This window comes from Hemitrygon akajei, chromosome 13 (genome assembly GCF_048418815.1).
Source record: "Hemitrygon akajei chromosome 13, sHemAka1.3, whole genome shotgun sequence".
In the NCBI taxonomy this organism is placed as follows: Eukaryota; Metazoa; Chordata; class Chondrichthyes; order Myliobatiformes; family Dasyatidae; genus Hemitrygon; species Hemitrygon akajei.
The window spans coordinates 849413-862523 of record NC_133136.1 but is presented as its reverse complement, the minus strand read 5'-3'; the positions used below and the strand labels follow the sequence as shown (position 1 = coordinate 862523).

Below are 13111 nucleotides of genomic sequence, written 5' to 3'. Positions count from 1 at the left end.
ACGGTCCCTTAAGAACTGCAGCTTGGCGCACCTGGCGCAGATGAGGACGTCCGGGAGGCTAGGAGACGCCAGGACCTCCCACATCCAATACTGAGAACAACAAACTGCCCTCACACTCATACTTCCCCTTTCCTTAAATAACAGGAAAAACTGAAACCTAAACCTACCTTGCCTCAACTGCTTTCGCCTAAGCCCGTTCAGCCAAAGCCCTTAAGCCTACACTCTGCTGCCCACTGTATAAGGCTGTGTCCTTTTTAAATCTTCCCCGCTTCACTGCCCGACGTCACACGCCTGCGCAGTCCCGCCTCTCTTAACTCCGATGAGAAGAAGAAAAAATCAAAATGCTCCCGCCGCTCTCCCATTCTGATCCTCCAACTTCCTTCACCAAATGGTATGATCTTGTAATGATGGACCCAATCAGATGGATACAGTTAATTACAGGGAACAACTATGACCAAGAGCTAGGATAAGAGGCTCTGACTGTCCAATGTGTTGGTGTGGGAGAGCGTTTTCCAGCATTAAAGGTTTATGAGTCCACCAAGCAAAGTTGAAGTGCTATTTCATCCCACAAGTACAGATGATGTGGTATTTTCAACCACTGATTCACAAGCCACAGCGATTCGCTCTGGAGAGTCATCATACTCCAGGTCAGATGAGAGATATCCCAGGTCAGGTTTCAGACCACGATACCCAGGTAGATCCTTTGAATGATGGCGGTGGTGAGGAGGTACAGAAGAAGAGGAAGGTCAAGTGGCCAGTAATGGCAGATGAGAAGGCTTGGTGTGTGTTTGATGAGGATATCAGTATAATGTTGGAGAACACTCTCAGGGGAACATCAAAAAGAAGTTGAAATGATGGGTGATATGATTTACAATGTTGGAAAGTACAGGTTTGGTTTGGTTGAGTTGAAGAAAGCAAAGCCTACACAGCAACCAAGCAGGTGCCAGGAGGAGATTAGTAGGTTGAGGAGAGAGCTTAGATCATTGACATAGAGGTGGAAGGTAGCAAGTGAGGGTGACAAGCCAGGGCTTGCAGATCTCTGAGAGCATTTTCGAATAAAGTTAGCATCACTTCGTCGTGCAGTCACAACATAAAAAGAGAGAGAGAGAAGGCAAGAAAGTCGTTCTTTGAGAACCCTCACAAGTTCACAAAGAGATTGTTTGAACAAAATAAGAGCGGGCAGCTTAACATCTCTCAACAAGAACTTGAGGATCACCTGGCAAGCACTTACTCTAATGAACAGCGGGAGGCTCCTTTGCTTGACATTTCAGGGCTTGTGAAGCATACCGAGCCAGGAGTGAAGTTCAATCTGTCAGAACCCAAACTGGCAGAAGTCGAACGGTTCATCAGAAAGGCAAGGTCAGGTTCAGTGCCAGAACCTAATGGAGTGCCGTACAAGGTGTTCAAGAAGTGTGAAGACCTGAGGAAATACTCGTGGAGATTGTTAAATGTGGTGTGGAGACAAGGTGTTGTCCCTTTGTCATAGAGTGAGGCTGAAGGAGTATACATCCCGAAGAGACTTCTACTGCATTGAATCAGTTCTGACCAATTTCACTCCTGAATGTAGGGGGAAGATTATGGTTGGCATTCTAGCAGAAAGAATATCTTCATTTGTGATAGAGAATGGATTGGTAAATACATCTGTGCAGAAGGCAGGAATACCAGGCTTCCCGGGATGCCTTAAACATACTAGTATGATATCCAGGAGTTAAAGAGGTTGAGAAGAAATCTGGCTGTAGTTTGGCTTGATCTTGCAAATGCGTATGGTTCTGTTTCCCATGCCCTGATTGAGTTTGCGATGGAATTCCTATGAATTCCTGCTAAGGTGAGGAACATTGTTATGCAGTACTACAACGATTTCCGGATGAAGTTTTTCACTCAGCAGTTTACAACGAGGTGGCAGAGCTTAGATGTTGGAATCCCAATGGGATGTGCAATTTCACCCATCCTTTTTGAGTTAGCCATAGAGGTCATTGTGAGGGCTGTAGAATCAGTGGGACCAGGTGTCACACTTGATGGCAGAGGGGAGTTACCACCAATACGAGTGTTCATGGACGATCTCACCCTTTTGGGTCCTAGCACAGAGGCAGTGGTGATGGAGTAAAGGGATAGGTAAATAGGGGTATAGATTAAAAGATATTAAAAGACAATGATTAGCTAATGATTAATTACCTTATAGGTACCTTATGTTAGTTGCTGGACAGCCAAAAGTGAACCTTACTCAGCAACAAGTGATGCACCAGACATTGTTCCCTAATAGTGTTAGGCATAGGTTCAAATAAGGAATTGTCTGGTCGCACAAAGCACTTTGAGGTATAATATAACTAAATAGGGGAAGGATGGCGTGGGGGTGGGGGTAGAACATTTGAGAGTAGGGGGAGGTGTCAACATGAGGAAGTAAGGTTGTATCCAGGCTAGCTTTGGCAGAAAATTATTATAACTATCCAATGATGATTTTACATCTAATTGTATCTTAGCATGTGATCGAAACTATTCTAAAACTGTATTAACTCGCGTAATTATAATATTTCCTGTAATGATTGATGTTATAAATTGTGAAGAATTGTGATTCGGGGGCAGGGCAGTGTCCAGACTGGCTCTTTGGGAGATCAGTCTGTAACTTCTCCCATAGCATGCTATGAATAAAGAGTGAAGGTTTTGTCACTTGTTTTATGGTCTTATTGCATCCTTGGCATTGATGCCTTTGCATCGGGTCGATCTGTCTTTGACAGTGGAAAGTGTACTGTCTAGACTCGAGGAGCTAATGGATTGGAGAAGAATGAAGTTCAAGACCAAGAAGTCAAGGAGCTTTGTTCTTAGGAGAGGAAAGCTGGTTGACTTTCATTTGTGGAGAGGAGATTCCATCTATTCAGGACCAAACAGTTAAGAGCCTCGGGCTGAGAGGCACAGAGGAGCTGAGAGATACCAAGAGGGTTCAAGAGAAAGAACAGATCAGAGGGCTCAAGAGACAGGAGAACAGAGGTCTGATGTCTGTCGACAAGTGTGGCTTGCCTGGCAAGTTGAAGTTGTGATGCTTGCAGTACGGACTGATGCCAGGGATAATGTGGCCACTAACTGTCTATGAAGTGGCAATGTCCCATATTGAGGCAATGGAACGGAAGATCAACAAGTACGTGAAGAAGTGGCTTGGAGCAGCCTCACCAATGTTGCAATCCACAGTAATCAGACAAAGCTTACCATCCTAGTGCAATCCCTTGTTGAAGAGGTCAAAGTAGCCAAGGTAAGATAATTCTTGATGCTTCGAGACTCAAAAGATCCTTTCATCAAGAACACCCAGCTGGATGTGAGATCAGGCAGGAAGTGGTCAGCCCGTGTAACAGTTGATGAGGCACAGTCCAGATTGAAGCACAAGGAGATGGTTGGGACTTGGCCACCAAGGACTTGGATGGACAACCCACAAGTGGTGGTCATCTTCTGCAGATAAGGAGGCCGTGAGCTTGTAATGCAAAAAATACGAGAGGTAGAAGAGAAGAGGTTAGCTAAAACAGCTGGCTTGGCCAAACAAGGGGCTTGGACCTGGTGGGAAAGTGTTGAACAATGACATCTATCTTGGAATGTTCTGTGGCAGATGGAACTGCTCCACATTTCTTTTCTATGCAGAGCAGCGTATGGACTGCTCCCAACACCTGCCTACCTCAGCACCTGGTATGAAGATAAGACAGACAGGTGTGCTGCTTGTGGCGAGAAGGGAACACTTGAACATATTTTGAGTGCAAGCAGAGTCAATCTTTCCAGCGGCATGTACACTTGGAGACATAACAACGTTCTCAAAGTTGTAACAGAAGCGGCTGAGCGGAGAGTACTGCAGCACAACTTATCTCATGCCCCATGCTGCACAAAACATTGCATATCATTTGTGAAAGAAGGCTCCAAGTAAAGGGTGTACAGTGCAGGCCCACAATCAAGCATACTTTCTTCAGCCAATGATTGGTGTGTCAAGGCCGACCTGGATGGGAAAGGCAGCTTCCAGGAGCAAGTAGCTTTCACCACATTGTGTCCAGATATAATTGTATGATCTGACACCAGTAGAGAAGTGGTTATTGGTGAAGTCATAGACCGCTGGGAAGACAACATCGATGAAGCCCATGAGCGCAAGTTAACCAAATATGCAAAATTAAGATCAGAGTGCAGAGACAGAGAGTGGAAGGTCTCATGCTATCCATTCAAAGTAGGCTGCCATGGCTATATTGTGTTCACTTTCCAGATGTGGCTGCGTGACCTTGACTTACTAGAAAAGATCAAGTCAACCAGCAGGGCTGTAGCTGAGGCAGCAGAGACAGGATCATAATGGGTGTAGACCAGGTATGTCCAGAGGTGCAGGTAGTCAGGCAGTGTATCCATCTTTTGCAAACTCTTCAATAGTTGCATAGACACCTGAAGAGTAGAGTATCTGTTGGATGGAAGCGACCAACAACTCTGATAGAGGCAGATGCCAAATTTCTAAGCTCACCAGTGGGAGGCGGTGCTTCAGCACTGCTGGCCCACCACCTCGAGGGAGTCTTGATCATAAGCGGGCCAAAACTCCTGAAGACAGGTGGCAGATCAACTGATGATAGCACAGGACAGTTAACACCTTAGTCCACGTGTATTTTCAATTCTTTGAGCAGGATGTCCACTCTTAGGGTAGCGACAGTACTGAATTTCCTCCATTTGTAGACAACTTGTCTTACTTTGGACTGATGAATACTCAGGTCTTTAGAAATGCTTTTGTAGCCTTTTTCCAGCTTCATGCATCTCTCCAATTCTTCTAAGGTCCTCTGAAAGTCGTTTTGATCAAGGCATGGTGCACATAAACAAATCTTTCTTGAGAAGAGCAGGTTCTGTCTGTAACCTGACTTAGTGTGTCTTTTTTATAGGGCAGGGTATCGCTCTACAACCCACACCTCCAATCTCATCTCATTGATTGGAATACCTGACTCTTAATAGCTTTTGCTGAAGGCATTAACCCAGAGGTTCACATACTTATTTTCAACCTAGACTGTGATTGATTAAGTGGTGTACTCAGTATTGATGAGAACTAGTACAAATGTTTGTGTGTTATTAGCTTAGGCAGATAGTGTGTGTCTATTATAGTGACTCAGATGCAGATCAGACCACATTTTATGAGTAATTATGCAGAAAACCAGGTAATTGCAAAGTGTTCATAAACTTTTTCTTGCAAATATAAGTCAGGAGTACTGGCTATGATTCAACATTCAACCATTTTTTAAAAACATTTCTACATTCAGTTGGAGGAAGCATGATTTCCCATGGCTGCATTTTCACAAGATAATATGGATAAAAACTTGCAATGCAGTGCAAAGTTTAGCAACTGCAAAGGCTATAATATAAAGAATGAATTAAGCCATACCTCCAAAGTTGCTCCAAATCACTGATTGCTTCCTTTTGCCGCCCATACTTCAGCTTAAAATTGGCTGCTTCTCTCACTAATAGCAAATGAGCTGGTGTATTTGGCTATATTTAAAATCAAAATAACAATTTATAGTCACAAGAGATCCTGCAGATACTGGAAATCCAGAGTAACACACACAAACTGCTTAAGGAACGCATCAGGTCAGGCAGCATCCGTGGAGAGAAATGAACTGTTGACGTTTTGGGCCAACCCCTTCATCAGGACTACCAAATCAGAATCAGATTTAATATCACTGGCATATGTCATATAATTTGTGAACTTGGAAGTAGGTACAGAGGAGATGTCAGGGGTGTGCTTTTTTATGCAGAGTGTGGTGAGTGTGTGGAATGTGCTGTTGGCGGCAGTGGTGGAGGGGGAAACGATAGGGTCTTTTAAAAGACTCCTGGATGGCTACATAGAGCTTAGAATAATAGAGGGCTATGGGTAAAGCCTGGGTAGTTCTAAGGTAGGGTCATGTTCAGCACAGCTTTGTGGGCCGAAAGGCCTGTGTTGTGCTGTATGTTTTCTATGTTTCTATTAATTTATTGGCAGCAGTACAATGCAATACATAATGATAGAGGAAAAAACTGAATTACAGTAAATATAAATATATATACTTGTTAAACAAATATATATTTGTTAAATAAGTAGTGCAAAAAAAAAGTAGTGAGGTGATGTTCATGGGTTCAATGTCTATTTGGAAATCAGATGGAGGAGGCGAAGAGGCTGTTTCTGGATCATTGAGTGTGTGCCTTCAGGCTCCTGTACCTCCTTCCTGATGGTAGCAATGAAAAGAGGGCATGTCCTGGATACTACGAAGACTAGTGCCATTAGGGTTCCATTTGAGGCCTCAGTCACTTCAACCACAAACTGCTATCATCCGGGAAACAGTACCGCAGCATTAAAGCCAGGATCAACAGGCTCCGAGACAGCTTCTTCCACCAGGCCATCTGACTGATTAATTCACACTGATACAATTGCATTCCTATTTTACAATGACTGTCCTGTTGTACATTCCATTTATTACAAATTACTATAAATTATACATTGCACATTTAGACGCAGACGTAATGTAAAGATTTTTACTCCTCACGTATGTGAAAGATGTAAGAAATAGTCAGTTCAATTCAATTCTACATAAGACCATAAAATAAGAGCAGAAATGGGCCATTTGAGTCTGCTCTGCCATTTCATCATAGCTGATCCAATTTTCCTCTCAGCCTCAATCTCCTGCCTTCCCCCCAAATCCCTTCATGCCCCGACCAATCAAGAATCTATCAATCTCTGCCTTAAATGTACATAAAGAATCGTCTGCCACAGCTGTCTGTGACAAAGAATTCTATAGGTTCACCATTGTCTGGCTAAATAAATTCCTCCTCATCTCTGTACCAAAAGGATGCCCCTTTATTCTGAAAGAGTTCTGAAAAAGCTAGCACTAGAGATTATGGTGGCATTTGAAATGATATTTCAAAAATCATTGGACTCTGGCATGGTGCCAGAGGAGTGGAAAATTGCAAATGTCAGTCCACTTTTTAAGAAAGGGGGAAGTCAGCAGAAAATAAATTATAGACCAGTTAGCCTGACCCCATTTGGGAAGATGTTAGAGTCAATTGTTAAGGATGAGGTGATGGAGTACTTGATGACACAGGACAGGATAGCACAAAGTCAGCATGGTTTCCTTCAAGGAAACTCCTGCCTGACGAAGCTGTTGGAATTCTTTGAGGAAATTATGAGTAGGATAGATAAAGGGGATGCAGTGGATGTTGTGTATTTGGACTTTCAGAAGGCCTCCGACAAGGCTGCTTACCATGTTAAGAGTCCATGGTATTACACGAAAGTCACTAACATGGTTAGCGCATTGGCTGATTGGTAGGAGGTAGAGAGTGGGAATAAAAGAATCATTTTCTGGTTGGTTGCCAATGACTAGTGCTGTTCTACAGGGGTCACTGTTGGGACCACTTCTTGTTATGCTGTATATAAATGATTTAGATGATGAAATAGATGGCTTTGTTGTCAAGTTTGCAGATGATATGAAGATTGGTGGATGGACAGTTAGTGTTGATGAAACAGGTAGGATGCAAAAGAACTTAGACTAGGAGAATGGGCAAAGAAGTGGCAAATGTAATACAATGTTGGAAAATGCACGGTCGTGCACTTCAGCAGTAGAAATAAACGTGTGGACTATTTTCTAAACGGGGAGAAAATCCAAAACTCTGAGATGCAGAGGACTTGGAAGTCCTTTTGCAGAACAGCCTGAAGGTTAACTCGAGGAAATCTGCAGATGCTGGAAATTCAAACAACACACACAAAATGCTGGTGGAACACAGCAGGCCAGGCAGCATCTATAAGGAGAAGCACTGTCGACGTTTCGGGCCAAGACCCTTCGTCAGGACTAACTGAAAGGAAAGATAGTAAGAGATTTGAAAGTAGTGGGGGGAGGGGGAAATGCGAAATGATAGGAGAAGACCGGAGGGGGTGGGATGAAGCTAAGAGCTGGAAAGGTGATTGGCAAAAGTGATACAGAGCTGGAGAAGGGAAAGGATCATGGGATGGGAGGCCTCGGGAGAAGGGGGTGGGGGGAAGCACCAGAGGGAGATGGAGAACAGGCAGAGTGATGGGCAGAGAGAGAGAGAAAAAAAACAACTAAGTTTGTCAGGGATGGGGTAAGAAGAGGAGGAGGGGCATTAACGGAAATGAGAGAAGTCAATGTTCATACCATCAGATTGGAGGCTACCCAGCCAGTATTTAAGGTGTTGTTCCTCCAACCTGAGTTTGGCTTCATTTTGACAGTAGAGGAGGCCATGGATAGACATATCAGAATGGGAATGGGACATGGAATTAAAATGTGTGGCCACTGGGAGATCCTGCTTTCTCTGGCGGACCGAGCGTAGGTGTTCAGTGAAACGGTCTCCCAGTCTGCGTCAGGTCTCACCAACATATTAAAGGCCACACCAGGAGCACCGGACGCAGTATACCACACCAGCCGACTGAAGGTTAACTTGCAGGTTGAGTCGGTGGTGAGGAAGGCAGGTGCAATATTAGTATTCATTTCAAGAGGTCTAGAATACAAGACTAAGTATGTGATGCTGAGGCTTTATAAGGCACTAGTGAGGCCTCACCTTGAGTATTGTGAACAGTTTTGGGCCCCTCATCTTAGAAAATATGTGCTGGCATTGGAGAGGGTCCAGAGGAGGTTCACAAGGATGATTTTAGAAATAAAAGGGTTATCATATGAGGAACTCTGATGGCTCTGGGTCTGTACTCGCTGGAATTCAGAAGGAAGTGGGGAGATCTCATTGAAACCTTTCGAATGTTGAAAGGCCTAGACAGAGTAGGTGTGGAAAGGATGGGGGGGTCTAGGAAAGAGGGCATGGCCTCAGGATAGAGGGATGCCCTTTCAAAACAGTGATGCAAGAGAAATTTCTTTAGCCAATTGGTAGTGAATTTGTGGAATTTGTTGCCACATGCAGCTGTGGAGGCCAGGTCGTTGTATGTACTTAAGGCAGAGATTGATAGGTTCTTGACTGGATGTGGCATGAAACATTACGGAAGAAGGCTGGGAACTGGGGTTGAGGAGGAGATTTTTAAAAAGGATCAGCCATGACTGAATGGCGGAGCAGACTCAATAGGCCAGATGGCCTAATTCTACTCCTATGTCTTATGCTCTTATTCTGAGGCTGTGTCCTCTGGTGTTGGACATCCTCTGGAAACATCCTCTTCACATCTAATCTATCAAGGCCTTTCACCATTCAATATTTTTCAAATAAGGCATCCCTCATTCTTCTGAATTCTAGTAAATACAGACCCAGAGCCATCAAACGCTCTTCATATGACAAGCCATTCAATCCTGGAATTATTTTCATGAACCTCTTTTGAACCCTCTCCAGTTTCAGTGCATCTTTCCAAAGATAAGGGGCCCAAAACTGCTCATAATACTCCAAGTGAAGTCTCTTCACTTGGAGGACGGAATTTTTTTTTACCGGAAGGAGAAATCGATATACATGCGATCAGGTCGGAGGCTACCCAGACATAAGACAAGCTCCTCCACCCTGAGAGTGGCCTTATTGTGGGACAAGAGGAGGCCACAGACTGATATGTCTGAATGGGAATGGGAATTAAAATGTTTCACCACCGGGAACTTCTGCTTTTGGTGGACAGAGCAGAGGCGCTCAACAAAGCGGCTCTCCTATTTACAATTGGTCTCACCAACATAGAGACCACATCCGGAAGCGCCAGACACAACAGATGACTCCAGCAGATTAGTAGGTGAAGTGCTGCATCATTTGGAAAAATTGCTTGTGGCTCTGAATGGAGGTGGGAGAAGTAGTGCTCAAGGGGTGGTAGTTAACAACAAGAGGAAATCTTTCCTGAACTGTTTCCAACACATTAACATCCTGCCTTAAAGGAGACTGTAACGATGTAGTTCTCCAGATGTGGTTTCACCAGTCCCCTACACAACTGATGTGTCACCTCCAGCAATGAACAATAACACTCTGCTAGCAGTTTTTCATGATAATCCTTTTATAAACCATGCACTTGGCATAATGCTCCCTCTGCAGAACAGAGCAACATTTCAGTTCTTAAATTATTTATTTCTGCCAAAATTGACAATGTCACATCTACCGCATGCCCTTCAAATCTTTGCCCATCATCTATTTAGAACTACTCGATGATCTCTTCACAACTTGCTTTTTGCCCTTTTGTGATATCAGCAAATTTTAACACCTATATCTTAAATGCATTCATCCATATCAAATATAAAATGTAACAAGTTCAACCATCCAGTGACACACTATTTATTGCATCTTGTGAAGCAGAAGACTGATTTATGCCAACTCTGTTTCCTTCAAGCTAAAATCAAAGGCTAACCCTTCTACTGATGCTTTTGATATTTACTTGTATGTGCACACTATTTTGTGTGGTCCTCAAAAACAAAATGCATAGCAGGAGATACCTGGTATTCTTGGTACCACTGGATAGCTTGAGAGAAGACTTCTATTGCACTATCGATATCTTCCTCATGGCTATACATAGTAACTAAGGCTGACACCTAGAGAAAAAAATGGATATAAACTTAATACGAAAAAATTGTTCATTTTTATAACATCAATAAAAATCATTACATGTGGAGATTTTAAGAACAATGCAAGTAATACACATCAAACACATAAATATTCAAAAACAATGATGAAATGTTCCCAGATTGCAAATCCCATTTATCCCCACAATCTCTCCACTCTAAATTTTTTAAACCAAACTCTGCAATTTTTATCTTATAAAATTATTTCACAAAATCAACCAATGAATAAGGAACTGGGCCAGAATACGCCAAATCAATACATATTCCACTACCATTCTTCAGATGAATTTTAAATGTTGTTAATTTGTCTTTTTTAAACGCCTTTGTTTTACGATTGCAAGATACTGTTGGGTTAAAAGTACTATAGGTCTGCCCCATCGGCGGGCTGCTGGTTGGCAGAGGAAATGGATAAGATGCAAACTGTATTGCTGCCTGCTACAGAAAGGAGTCGGTGTGCGAAGGTGGTGTGCAGTCTAACAGCAGGTGATTGCCTTAAATGTTTTTCTTGTGATCGCAAGACCACAATTGGATATTGGTAATGTGGAATGCTGCAAGTCCAGTTCATTGGTTTATTGGTGAGACCAATGGCAGGGGAGCTACGTGGCCTCAGTTTTAGCGTGGTGTCACCTGCTTGCAGTTGTCCAGGAGAGAGGTGTCAGAGTCAGTGCCTGGAGGCAGTGTGACGTGGGGCACATGCTGGCATTGGTGCTGCCCTCCAGTGTTCACCTGATGTAAAACAAACTGGATTGCATTCATCTGCAGACTGCTACAGGCTTGCTCTAACTGACAACATTCATGAACTCAGGGACATGAGTGATATATTTTGTGTAACTGCATGTTTGCTGCTATCTTGTACTGCATGTACAATGAATAACTGTTGATACTGTGTTTTGCAGCTGGGCCAGGAGGAACACTGTTTCATTTCGCTGTATCTATGGGTAATCATGTATGGCTAAATGACAAATAAACTTGAACTTGAACTTGCATAAAGCCTTTTAAATTTCATGTCTCTGATCATAAACGTATGACCTCTGACTGTAAACACAGAATACCCCGACCGTAAACACACAATACCCTTTGACCATAACCATATGCCTTTTGTTTTTAGAACTGACTCCCTATCTATGGACCTTATAATCTTGTGTACCTCTATCTGGTCACCGATCAACCTGTTACATTTCAGGGAATAAAAGTCCTAATCCATTGCCACAATACGTCTACACAATTGCAAGCTCACTGGCTCTTCACATGACCTTTCGTCACCTGGATAATACAAATACCTATGTCATGATGTTGTATGTTGACTACAGCTCAGTGTTTAACACAATCATTCTTGCAGTTCTGATCAAAAAGCTGCATAACAGAGGCCTCTGTACCTCCTTCTACAATTGGATATGATATTCGACTTCCTAACCGGTAGACCACAATCTGTGTGGATTGGTGACAATATCTCCACCTCACTGACAGCACTGATGCTCCTCAGGGATATGTGCTTAGCCCACTGCTCTACTCTCTCTACACCCATGACTGTGGGGCTAGGCATAGCTGAAATGCCATCTATAAATTTGCTAACATTAGCTATTTTTGGCAGAATTTCAGATGGTAATGAGAGGGCTGCAGGAGCAAGATATATCAACTAGTTGAATGATATTGCAGCAACAACCTTGCACTTGATGTCAGTAAGACCAAAGAACTCAGTATGTGCGGTTGGGAGACTGTAGGTCTGACACGGTGGTCAGCAGCACAGGGGCGCCGCAGGGAACCGTACTCTCTCCGGTCCTGTTCACCCTGTACACATCAGACTTCCAATATAACTCGGAGTCCTGCCACGTGCAGAAGTTCGCTGATGACACGGCCATAGTGGGGTGTGTCAGGAATGGACAGGAGGAGGAGTATAGGAAACTGATACAGGACTTTGTGATATGGTGCAACTCAAACTACCTGCGTCTCAATATCACCAAGACCAAGGAGATGGTGGTGGACTTTAGGAGATCTAGGCCCCATATGGAGCCAGTGATCATTAATGGAGAACGTGTGGAGCAGGTTAAGACCTACAAGTATCTGGGAGTACAGTTAGACGAGAAGCTTGACTGGACTGCCAACACAGATGCCTTGTGCAGGAAGGCACAGAGTCGAATGTACTTCCTAAGAAGGTTGGCGTCATTCAATGTCTGTAGTGAGATGCTGAAGATGTTCTATAGGTCAGTTGTGGAGAGCGCCCTCTTCTTTGTGGTGGCGTGTTGGGGAGGAAGCATTAAGAAGAGGGACGCCTCACGTCTTAATAAGCTGGTAAGGAAGGCGGGCTCTGTCATGGGCAAAGTACTGGAGAGTTTAACATCGGTAGCTGAGCGAAGGGCGCTGAGTAGGCTACGGTCAATTATGGATAACTCTGAACATCCTCTACATAGCACCATCCAGAGACAGAGAAGCAGCTTCAGTGACAGGTTACTATCGATGCAATGCTCCTCAGACAGGATGAAGAGGTCAATACTCCCCAATGCCATTAGGCTTTACAATTCTACCGCCAGGACTTAAGAACTTTTTAAAAGCTATTATTAATGCTTTTTGAGACAGTGATTTAGATGCATATCATATTTTTTTTTTTTTACTGAGTTAAG

The 13111-nt window shown here is 43.5% G+C and overlaps 1 protein-coding gene across 2 annotated transcripts in view; it reads right to left on the bottom strand.

The window, feature by feature from the left end:
- Positions 1 to 13111, bottom strand: part of srp72 (signal recognition particle 72) — a 236200-nt gene that overhangs the window by 64823 nt on the left and 158266 nt on the right. For both annotated transcript variants that reach the window (XM_073064014.1, XM_073064015.1), the window contains 2 exons: positions 10368 to 10463; positions 5372 to 5475 (listed from right to left, as the gene is read on the bottom strand). In XM_073064014.1, the coding sequence (XP_072920115.1) occupies positions 5372 to 5475; positions 10368 to 10463 (200 nt within the window). The remainder of the gene's footprint in view (positions 1 to 5371; positions 5476 to 10367; positions 10464 to 13111) is intronic.